This window comes from Takifugu rubripes, chromosome 3, assembly GCF_901000725.2.
Source record: "Takifugu rubripes chromosome 3, fTakRub1.2, whole genome shotgun sequence".
NCBI lineage: Eukaryota > Metazoa > Chordata > Actinopteri > Tetraodontiformes > Tetraodontidae > Takifugu > Takifugu rubripes.
In genome coordinates, this window is record NC_042287.1 from 4,834,546 (window position 1) to 4,846,800 (window position 12,255).

The window sequence follows — 12,255 nt, forward strand, 5'->3', positions numbered from 1 at the left end:
GAGCTCAAGGTCTACCCAAGGCTGTTTGGCATTTAGTCATGCACTTACAGTTTATGTTGGGCTAAATGATAAACAATGTGGCCATTTTATCGCAAAGAAGAGCAGAGAGAAAAACGACTTTTTCCTTTTTTATATGAACGGTGTTGGGGGGAAAGTGATCCGTTTTCTTCCCGTGCTGTTGCCGTCAGAGGAATGAGACGGAAGCTTCAGTTTACTTGCTGCAAGGGCAACCACACGTCTGCAGTGTGAGCTACAAGTGTGGCCCTGGTGAGGTTTATTCTTATACTAGCACACGGACATGTAAGATTACAATAAGCGTACGTGTAAGCGCCATATGATAAGACAAAGCATGATATATACAAAAGGAACATATAAGAAAATGGGGGATGGATGGTCAGGTTGTCTCCTGCTATCCTGAGGCGATAGATCATCAGCTAAAGTAGGTCACAGGGTTCTGCTCAGGAGTGATAATAAGTAGTTACAGCATTGTTATATGAACAGTTTGAACCTAACAACGGAATAAATTATTTAGTTTAGAGTCTTTCATTTGATGAGTTGATCAGATATTTCATTTAGTTCGTTTTCTTTATTTTGGAAGTTTCTGGCTATAACCTTTTCATTTGTAGATATGAAATATGTGCATCTGGTGGTGAACTTCAACTCTAACCTATGCATATCTTAATGTCACATTGATCAGTCTATAATTACACCATTTAGTAAAGGGCATTCTGCTTGTTTCAGCCCAAAGGTTCCATGGAAAAAATAAATGAAGAAATAATGCCTCAATAGTTGACTAAAACAGATGGAATAAGGTATAAAATGAATGATATACAGTAGTTATTTTGTGCCTGATGGAGGCTGGATGCCAGTTTAGTAACATGTTGCAAGATCCCAGTAAAACAATCCCAGGAATAAAAAATGTGCGTGGGCAGTGCAAGTAACAGGAAGGGAATTATACATTTTCCGATTAGCAGTTTCAGTAATTTGACATCATGCAGTCACAGCAAATGAGCAACACGTCCATAAGCCAATTCCTCATGTTGCTATAAAAGCCTATAAAATTCGTATGCCATCATTTCCTGATGTCACTCAAACATTTTTGTTTGACAGCTCTCTGTCCATGCGTTACTGAACATGCCCGCACCAGTTCACTGGACACCTGTCACATGCAGAGATGGGGCTCAGCAGTGGACACGGACTGGGGCCTTAATATGTGTAACCACAGTGAGAGCGCACCATTATCAGCAAATTATATCTGCATTCTTGCAAATCTAGTTTTTCAGGTCCGTAGTGGTGAAGAGAGCTGAGCCGAAAGGCGAAGCTCTCGATTGACCGGTTGATCTTCGTTCCTACCCTCACCTATGGTCATGAGCTTTGGGTCATGACCGAAAGAACAAGATCACGGGTACAAGCGGCCGAAATGAGCTTCCTCCGTAGGGTGGCTGGGCTCTCCCTTAGAGATAGGGTGAGAAGCTCTGCCATCCGGGAGGAGCTCGGAGTAGACCCGCTGCTCCTCCGCGTTGAGAGGAGCCAGATGGGGTGGCTTGGGCATCTAGTCAGGATGCCCCCTGGACGCCTCCCTGGTGAGGTGTTCAGGGCATGTCCCTCCGGTAGGAGGCCCCCGGGAAGACCCAGGACACGTTGGAGAGACGATGTCTCTCGACTGGTCTGGGAACGCCTGGGGATCCCTCCGGATGAGCTGGAAGAGGTAGCTGGGGAGAGGGAAGTCTGGGCTTCTCTGCTTAGGCTGCTGCCCCCGCGACCCGACCCCGGATAAGAGGGAGGGAGGGAGTGAGGGAGGGATGGATGGATGGATGGATGGATGGATGGATGGATGGAGTTTTTCAGGAAATAAACTCGAAATTGTGGAACCTTCTCTTGTCTGCATGATAGGATACTTCTGTTCTTTATTTTTGAAATTAGACATTTGTTCTTTTAAATCCATGTGCGATATTTAATCCTGTGTTTGTACTTTCCTCATCCACCTTTTTTTAAAATTTACTCTATTATTTAGTTGGGTTTCATTATATTTGCTCAGGTATTGTCCTAAATATGCTAAAGCTGAATTAGAAAAGTCACAGAAACCAATAGAGACGACACGTGGTCTATATGTCTGAATTGTAAATTAAACGTAACGTACAACGTCACACATAGATAAGAGTCATCAAAGATGTTGGTGTGCTTTTCATTTGGCATGAAACTCGGTGCGCCATAAATAAAATTGATAGCCACATTTGACAGTGAATAAAAGTGGCAAACACGGAGCCATGTTTGTTATTAAAAACAAGAACTGTGGCTCTTCGCTCCGCTGCTGACACCCGGATGATGTATTTTGCTGAGCTTTATTTTCAGGTCTCAGAGGTCACATAAGCTTGAAGACACCCTGCTCGCCGTACGCACCAATAAGAAAATACCATCCCCTCTCGGTCTCTACAGCAGCAGGTTTGGACCCAGTCATTCAGAAACTATGATTATTCTTCCCTTTGGCTGTGGAATTGCTGTACAACTCTGTTTAACACGCAGCTGTCATAATTACTGGTGAGAGACCAAAGATATCCCTGCTGTTTTGGCCCATTAAACTACGGAGCGTCGCCACAGCTTCTAAAGGTATTTAGAGGCTGCCAACAGAGGTGACGCCTGTCCTGGAGTCTCATCCTTCCACTGTCCTGACTGCTGCTTTGAGAGTCTGAGAGCTGCGAATGAGTGATTAATGACAGAGACTTAGATCAAATGCTAATAAAGCCTTCATCTTGGACATCTGGAAAGCCGTCTAGACCTCGTTATTGTAGTCAGAGGGTGATATTGCTATTAAAGAGAAACTAAAATTACTTAGTTCATTTAGAATTTTATAGACATTCTGTAGGATTTTACATTAGCAGGTATGTATGTACCTTTATTACTGCAGAAAACAGACTAAATAATAGCTTACAACCCTTTACTGAACACCATCTTTTACTTATTTTATTAATTTGTCCTAAAAGCCTAAAAGTGAGGAAAGCTATTTTTCACTGATAAGTGAAGGAAGAGAGCTGTGACGATAAAGGGAGAAAAAGGTGATTTATGTATACAGGTCGACCAAAACACACCTGTTGTGTGATATGGTAGACAAGTGTTGTGTCAGAACAACGCCACAAAGCAGACAGAGAGCTGAGAGCTCAGGGACATTGAGCGGTGGGTGGGTGGAGACAAGGCCAAGAAAGAAGCTGCACTCGCTTCCATCTGTGCAACAGTAACCAAGCAGAAGCACAGACTGTTATCAACAAGCTGTTCCTACCTCACATACTAAACCGTGATATTAATCAAACAAAAGTAAACATGGAATTGGGATTTTATCACCATATGTTTTATTAGAAAAAAAAAAAAATTACAAGGCAATCTAAAACAAACAAGCCAATGTGGAGAGGGTATTAAAAGGATATCAAGTTCACATCTAAGTAAAGTCTGTCTGTAATTACCCTGCAGTGTTCAACACCGAGGTACAAAAGATAAACTGGAGCTCTGAGAACAAACCGTGTTGGAGTCTACTGTGCATGGATTCATACGCAGCGACCCCAACATGTTTTGATGGGGTTGAATATTTGTGTGTGACTGCGCGAAAACAGCTACTAGAAGTTGTCTACGAGGTCCATGATCCGTTTGCGCTCAGCCTCTTTGTACTCTTCGCTCTTCCCGTCTCCGATACTCTCGATGTACTCTGCAGGAGAACAAAAACCAGGAGATTAGACATAAATGTGATGTGGCTGACTTTTTAGGAACGGTGGTGAAGCCAGCCACGTGCAAGGATTCCTCTTGAACTTGCACTACTGTGTTCATGTGAGCAAAATAATAGTGAGGGAAGGTTTTAATAAACTGCACAAAAGGGGAAAGAAACTCTCAGATCAGTAAGCAATCCTTTCAACACACCTAGAATAGGCGGTATAAGTTTATATTAAGATATCTGGGTGAGAAAAACAAAATATTAAGCGGCGAGCACCTTTCAAACAGTGGAATTATCAAAGTGCCACCACCCCTAACGACGCCACCTGAGAGGTCTCTCTTTGAAACACCGATGAGGGCAACCTTCCTCTAGTGCTCAATGTAATCGGGTCATGTGCACCGAGTGCTGCACATACTGCACTGTGTGCCACCGAGTCTTTGACTGTTTTCTTCATTTTCTTGCATCTGCCTCCCACACGAGACCTTGGAGACTGTCAGAGTTGGTTTTGAAAGTCTAATGCGTAGCAGAAAGAGAGTTGCAGCTGCCGCAGCCTCTGTGGGCTCCAGGCATTGGCGCCGTCTCTCAGCCGCTCCCTGAGGCTCATATTATATACACAAGCCAGTGTTGCTGAGACAGAAAGATGAGAGACTCGTTGTCTCCACAGAGGGAGAAGAACGAAGCTATCGCTCCTGACAGGTGAGTCGAGATGGACCAAACATTGCTGTCAAGCTCAACAAGGGATTTTTGTCATTTCGGCAGGTAGGGGTGTTTTTGTGTTATTTGATAGAACACAAAGAATGGTGACAGCCACAGAGGCAGGAGGCAAGACCTCTGAGACGTAGGAGAGGAGGAGTGTGTGTTTGAGAGGAAAACTTTCAAAAGTAAAAAGTACCGGTTGAAGTACCGGTTCAAAAATACAGCATTGTGAAGAAATGACATGGTTCGACAATAGGACCGGCTCTTTAGAAAAACATCGTAAAGATTATCGCAATAAACTGTGATCGACTTTAAGGACTGTAACTGACATGAAAAATTCCAATAATATAACGTTTCCTTCATATCAGTTTCAGTTGTAAAGCAAAATCTGTTTTTTTGTAACACAATTCCCTTTTTTGTGAACACACCTCTTCCGCTGCAGGCTCAGTAACACAATCTGTAACTGTTCCGAGCGAAGTATCAAAGGATACAGAATATACATATACAGCAGCTCTTTAACTCCTCAAAATCTGTTCTTTGGTATGCTGGCAACCTCCCCTTCCTGTCACCACGGCAACACAATGGAGTACAAGTGAGTACGGAGCATCGCCATTACTCAGGTCAGTGACGAGGACCGATCTGCTGTGAGTACAAGGAGACTCGCTCCCAGGAGCAGCGGCGGCCAAGAACAGGGACACGTAAAAGTGGGAATAACAGAGTGCGTAAAGCTGCAGCAGAGACGCCACGGGTCACTGAAACACTCGCTCGTTGGTCTGAAACCAGCCAGATCCAGCTGGCACAAACGGTCCCGTAGGGTCTTCATTTGTTCACTAATGTATTTTTACAGCACAACTGGTTATGGGGTGTCTCAACATCATGATTAACAAGAACTAAAATCACTGCACCTTCAGAACAAAAACGAAATAAAAATGAACAAACGCATGAGAACAAGGACACCTTGAAAAAACATCAGCAGCACTAAATACTGCGCCTCGCTCAGCAATTTGCCGCTGCTTTCTGGGATCAATGCTTTTTTTTTTCTTTTTAAAAAAACAACAACCTTTTCAAGGACAGCCTCATTAATGGAGGCGAAAAAAAACTACTTAAGGCGCTAAATGGCCAACAATTATAGCTGTCACTTTTCATGTGAGTGGCATACAAATGTCATCCACATGATTGCCTAAAATCATGCACTATTTTGCACATATACAAATGATTTCTAGTCTCTCTTCCTGCTATGACGTCTTTTGTCCATTTGGAAAAGCTGCTTATCATCTTCCAGTCAAGGTCACACACAGTGAATATATTAATAAAATAATTATATCATACCTAATATAGTAGTAATAGCTTAATATGGCTGCTCATACCTTGACTCTTTATACTTGTGCTCTGGCCAGCGTATCAAGATAACTTCTATTCAGATTCATGTAAAACACATTAGTCCCCCAAAGTTCTATTTTTTGTTCAAACTATCCATGTTGATTTGTCTCACTCCCTTTAAAGTATTGCACCCCAAGGTTCTGGAGCAAAAACCTCCTATTAAACATTAGTGAAATCGATATTCCTTCTGGCAGAATGCTAAACTGTCTTCCTGCTGCTGCCCCTCATTCAGTGAGCTGTGGGTTTTAAGGTCAAGATGACGGAGCTGGGAACACACTCTGCATGTGCTTAACCTTTTTCTGAGGTTTCACTTTGGAAGGATGGGGCACTTGAAACCGGAAAGGTCTCTACAGTGCAGGTTAATGGAACAGCTGAGGACGTGCACAATACATACACACACATTTTTAACAGAATTACTTGTTCCCACACGCACACAAACGCACGTATGCAATCTGAAAAATTAATAACGTCGAGATTGCGGAGGGTCAAGTACAGCCAACGTGCAAATGGGAATCCATAAAAGTGATGCATTCAAATATAAACATGCGGGGGCAGATCTGAACACAGTGTAAACATACACTGAATACAAACAAAAATCAAAATATTTTTTAGACATTAAAATAAGGACCTGAAATTGACATTAAAACTGCGACCATGACGAACTCATTTAAAACTACAAATTCTACTTTTCTACATTCATGGTAGCATTTCTTTAAAAAAGTAACTACACTCCAAAACGTAATGTTTTTGATTGATTCGGTTGCATCTCTTGACATTTTAGTCAAAGCTTTGCAATTTGGTGTATTTCGCTGTAAAAATGTAAGTGAATGCCCTCTATGGGAGGAACCCGGTTATTACACCCAAATGTTCGGCCTCCATCTTAGCCCCGCCCCTCCTATAAAATCTGGCAACTGTCGGCTCTGCAATCGGTGGCGAGTAGGTTGAATCAAGAGAATTGCTGTGCTCACGGCTCCAACGGGTATGGCTCTGGACCACCGTGGTCGTGATTGATGCGAGGAGACTGTGGAAGCGACAAGTCCTCAAATGACCGCTCTGTGGTAAAAGTTAGCGATTGGCTACTGGTACTGTCAGAGTGGCTCACCGTCAGCTTGTTAGGTAGCATACATGTCGATGTCTGTTGGAGAGTAGCTGGGTGTGTCATAAAGAGCTCATAATCCAGCTGTGACACACGTCAGCCAACATTTAAGGGTTTACTTACTCTTTAACTAAAACTAATACGGCTTTAATTCTTCAACAAGTAACTGTGCCTGAACTCAGTGATAAACATAACAGATGCCAGATGGTCTCTTATACATCAGCTAACCTTTTAGCATTTAACTAAATTTTATTTGACATGGATTGATGGGAGATCTACGTGAAATATTAAGATCCGAAGGACCCGACAGCTATTTTAATGAGCTTTTTGGGGGGAATTTTTGAAAAATACAGAAACGGGAGATTAACATTAACAGGTTTCATCATCAGAATCCACAGGCATGTGTTTGTAGACACACTGGAGGGAGTTGAGCGTGAGGACAGACACGCTAAGAAATACAAAAACACAGTGGGAAACCTGCCATGCTGGCACTGCAACGCGTGACCGATGACTCCATCTACACTATTGCATGCCACGGAGAGTCGCTCTGTGCCCAACGGCTTGTCCTTAAGCTGACACTGATACAACAAAGATGAATGTCACACAGGAAAGAAAGCAACATCACTGCCAGCTTTAGCAAAAAGTAGCCAGAACACAAATGGCACAAGACATTTTTGAAATGGTGAATTGAAGGACATTTTCATTATGACTGAATTCAGAGTTGTGTAATTCCACAATTTCATCTGTTTGCAAAGATTTAGAATAAAAAGAATACTTAATTTTTTACTCTGCTCAAAAATTCAAAGACGTTTTAAAGTAAAATGGTAATGCTTCATAGCCGGGTTATAGTAAATTACATTTCTTCTTCAATTTCCCTGCTCTTGTGGGTAAACTTGTGACCACAATGAGCATAATTGTGTGACCAGTAGGATTTAGTTTAAATCTGTGTCAGTGTACCAAAATAAACACAGCAGATTTAAATATCAAACAGTGATTATCTCATTTATCCTAATCTATACTAAAGTTGTCAAAAATGAATCCCTGCTACCTTTTTTCCGTGACTTTCTTACCTCTCATTATGTGGCGAACAATTTTGACAGAACCTCCTCTTAGGTTGAGAATCTGATGAACCCTCTGTTGCAGCTAAAAGGAAAGAAAAAAGGAGCAAATTTAAGTTTTAAAGTTAGTCTGATCAAAGGTAGTTCTCATTAAAATGGAACTGCCAGAAGAAAATGTATTTTAGAAATATACGCACATAAATATATAAATAAAGATTGTCAGGACATGATGCATGATGTCACTTCTTTTTATGTTCGAAATAAATGCAAAAAAAAAAAACAGAGCAACCTCTCCCCTCTCCCCAAAGTTTTCGTAGCTGTCCTGAACGTGCATCGAAATTGAAAGTGAATCTGTGCTACGCTAACGTCCCTAAAATGACTGTGCTAACTCGATTGCTCGGTCTGTCCATTTATATCTATATCTTCATGCACATTAACCCCATCCACCCCCTTGGCCATCTTGTCTGTGATTGGCTGGAATGGGGTTGGTAATATTCTGCTGCACTGCCTGTCCCTGCGTTGTCTCCAGAGACAAACATGAGATGCGTTGAAACCATGCAACACAGTGCACCTTTACAGACGCTCAGACGCTTAGCACGTGTAGACATGTTGCTATGCCTTCTGAGCACATTTCAGTAAAATATCTATTCATTTCAGCAAGTTTGAGTCATCTTATGATTTCCTCACTAGTCCACATGCGCCGCTGTAAAGCGAAGTGAATCAGCAAAGGAGAAAATGAATTCAATCATGGGATCAATAGTGGTAGCTTAAAGTAGCTTTTAAATTGCAGTGTTCTGAAAATGGATCTGACACATTTCTGCTTCAACCGTATGGGACATCAGAAGAAAAACCTCCTTCGAGACGCCAGAGTCGGTGTGTCTGTAAATGTGTGTACCTGTGATATTCCTGAGTTGTTGATCTCCACCATTATGTAGCAGATCAACTGAAGTACAAAAAGCCCGGCATCCAAACGCCGAAGATAGAACTCATCCTCCATGTCATCATCCAGAATCTCCCCCCGGCGAACCATCTCCTGCACACACGTAGCCAAAGGTAAACACACTTTACTTGCACGCATTTGTAAGTGTGGTGAAAGAAATAAAACATACTGCTGGATAAAAGTGATTCTTTTGTTCCCTGCACACCTAAAACAGATCCTACTGAGAAAATTTGGACGTGTATTCAGCTTTTGCCGCAAATCTATTTATTCAATTGGCCATGCAAATCAATTGCTAAGCTGTAAAACAGAAGCCTCTGTTGCTCATGCACACACACACACGCACGTACATACACACACACGCTCACACACACTGTGTGTAGTTATCCATCTTAACAACCCTGTCAGTATACCAATAACACCAGGCTGCCAATATGCAAGCAGCCTACATTAATCATTATTAGAGTTTAGAAGCAGACCTGAAAGGAAGAGGGGAGTGTTAAGGGCAGAGTGCTACATAAATACTACGCGCACATCTGCTGCAGATGCACCGGTGGGCTTCTACACACGGGGGAAAATAATTTACATATAAATGTATATGTACATTTCAAATGTGTTTTACTTAATGGTTATGTTAGTTACAGAAAATGCTAAAAGCATTTTATTAAAGTACTTAGATATTTTCTAATAGACTTGAAATGTATATTTCCGTTTAAAGAAGCAAGGCCCAACATGAGATCTGCTACACTACAAGAGAAAGAGCATCAAGAGAAAGGGCAACATGTTAAGGCCGTGCTAATGAAAACAAATAGCTTGTACTGTCACGCTAAAGGGTAAAACACATGACATTTACATTCCAATGATTTAATTTGGGAGAAAATTAAAACTTTCAAAAGGCCTTCTCCTTAAAGATCAATTACATTGCAAAAGTCAATTATAGCTTAAGTTCAGCTCATTAACAGGTCCTAATCAATGAGCAGTTATTAAGACTACAGAACAAGAACAATCTGAAGGGGGAAAACAAAACTCTTGCAGCCATTTTTGGTGATATTAAGGAAAGACAGGAAAACATTCACTTGTTTATAAATTAATAAATGCTAATTCAGTATATTAAACTTTGATCAATGTAGGATATGTGTCCATTTTATTTCCCTCATGTAATCCACCAAATTCATTTAGTGCACAGAAAGGATTACAGAAGGTTTGGTAAAGTACCCCTCGAGCTTGGCCTTCTATAAACCGTCCCTAACAATCAGCATTCAATTAAAGATGCAAGGAAACAAAGCTATTTGAATGTAAGCTGCATATATGTCTCCTGTAAGGGGAACATATCTCTGTTTCTAGGACAAACTCATTATTATCCAGTGTGAAAGCTCGTGGCAAAGTTACAATTCATACTAGCACACTTAAGCCAGATAAAAGATAGTAGAATGTATAATTAAATGGCTGAAAGAAATAATTTATAAAAGACCTGAAGAAAGGGGGGGAGTGTAGCAGTGTAATAAATACCCTGTCTCTCTTTTCTCAACAGGAACTTAGCACATTTGCAACCACCGCTGTACAAGTTCTTCAACAGCTAGGGACATTTAGCAAGGTGAAACTAAATCAGTTGTGGTCTACAGAACAGAAAATGGTACATTAGATCTATGTTTTGTGCGCTGGCAGACACGAATAAAAATCCAACTAGAATTAAAACAAGGAAAAGCACAATTCTCTTCCATATGCATCAAATGGCAAATGGGTTTTTTCCTGCTTCTCTTTGATTGAGAGAAAGCCTGAAAGGCACAAGAGCTACAAGGTGAGCCTGGAAATGGTCTCTGTTTGTGTTTAATTGTGCACATTAGGAGTGGATAAACATGGGTTTTAATTCTTCCTCATGCCTTTCTGAGGTGAGCCAAATTAAAAAATCTATTAAATAAGTCAAGTTCTCATCAAATATGTTTATCATTTATGTAGTTCTTATTATGCTAAGTAATGAGGGCTAACCAATGGAATAAGGTCAAATGTCTTTATTGTCATATAAAATGACCTCTGCTTGTGATTCCTTGGAAAGTTGACAGTAATTCTTCTACTAGCACCATATGCTAGCGCTTATATCCCAGATATTTGGCTTTAAAAAAGAAACTGCGGGCTTCCTTCCTTCTTCATTCATATCAGTGGTATGGCTTAAATTTTGACATATGCATTAAATATTCATTGTCACAGAAGAGGTGGGCATTTGGGATAAAATAAGAAGATTAAACATTTAACTGGTTTTGGACAGTATGACAGTGTTCATTAGAGCAGCACAGTTGTGTTCGCTGGTGAGGTTTGACAGTGGAGCCACTATCTTCTGTATGGCAACTTGGTCCCTCTGGCAAACACCAGACAGAGGAAGTAGAGAAAGAATAACGTGTTGAAGGAAAGGACTCGACAAGTCAATTACTGCAGCCCCGGGGGAGCCTGGCAGCTGAGCAACAGTGCAGACAAAGTAATTTGCAGTGATTTTTAGTCTGACTTTCTTCACTGTACTGTAGTGAGCTTGTGCATGTATGTATGGGGTAGCGATGATTTATGAAAGCCTGGACCTGTAGTTCAACTGTTACTACTGTGCATATTAAAAACCATGTAGGCACATTTTTATCGTATTACCGCAACTTTAATCTGGGAGTGTTGACTGTGTGTGTGTGTCTGTACAAGATTTTGTGTGTGGCTTTGTCTGGTTGTTATTTCGGTGCTTTCTTTTCCACTGGGATGCTTAGATGCAGGATTAAAGGGATTTCTTTGTCAGCACTTTGCAGAAATCCACTGTGACAGTGCTTCTAGGATTTTGTGGAGGTCGCAATGCTCTTTATGCAGCTTAAGCAAATGCTGGAAAGAGGGAAGTAAGATACCCTCATTAAGGACACAGATATACAGGTCGATAATGAAGCAACGGGGAGAAAAGTTTGAGAGTTCGAGAAGACTTAATTCAAGTGGTTTGTCATTAATTAAGTTATCGGCCTAATTTATATCTGCCGGGCTCCCCTGACGTCGCACTCGTCCAGCAATCAGTCTTTCACATTTAATAATTATGCTCGCATCCCCTCATGAAATATCTGTTATTTCCATGTAAAAGGTGAAGGGAAGGGCAATTCTGAAGAAATGGTGACATGTAAAAACATATCGTCAGCAAAGTTACAGCCGCCAATTTCATGTACTCGTTTTTTACAGCGCAAGGTATACACAACCTACCAGGCAGACAGACAGGCAGACAGACAGACAGGCAGACAGACAAATATGAAGCAGTATGTGCTTAGCTATTAGAAAAGTGCACTGAGGCATTTCACAGTATTGAGGTCGCCTCAACCATGTTTTGCTGAGCTTCATCAATCTTTAAGAGCTTTTTTCAACAAGCTGAGAGCAGGGAGAC

At 41.3% G+C, this 12,255-nt stretch overlaps 1 protein-coding gene across 1 annotated transcript in view; it reads right to left on the reverse strand.

Annotated features, from left to right (window-relative positions):
• Window positions 1-3,321: 3,321 nt before the first annotated feature.
• Window positions 3,322-12,255, reverse strand: part of ctnnbl1 (catenin, beta like 1) — a 31,380-nt gene continuing 22,446 nt past the window's right edge. The window contains exons 14-16 of the mRNA XM_003962995.3: window positions 8,823-8,960; window positions 7,940-8,012; window positions 3,322-3,694 (exon numbers count right to left, since the gene is read on the reverse strand). Of these exons, the coding sequence (XP_003963044.1) occupies window positions 3,606-3,694; window positions 7,940-8,012; window positions 8,823-8,960 (300 nt within the window). The 3' untranslated portion in view covers window positions 3,322-3,605. The remainder of the gene's footprint in view (window positions 3,695-7,939; window positions 8,013-8,822; window positions 8,961-12,255) is intronic.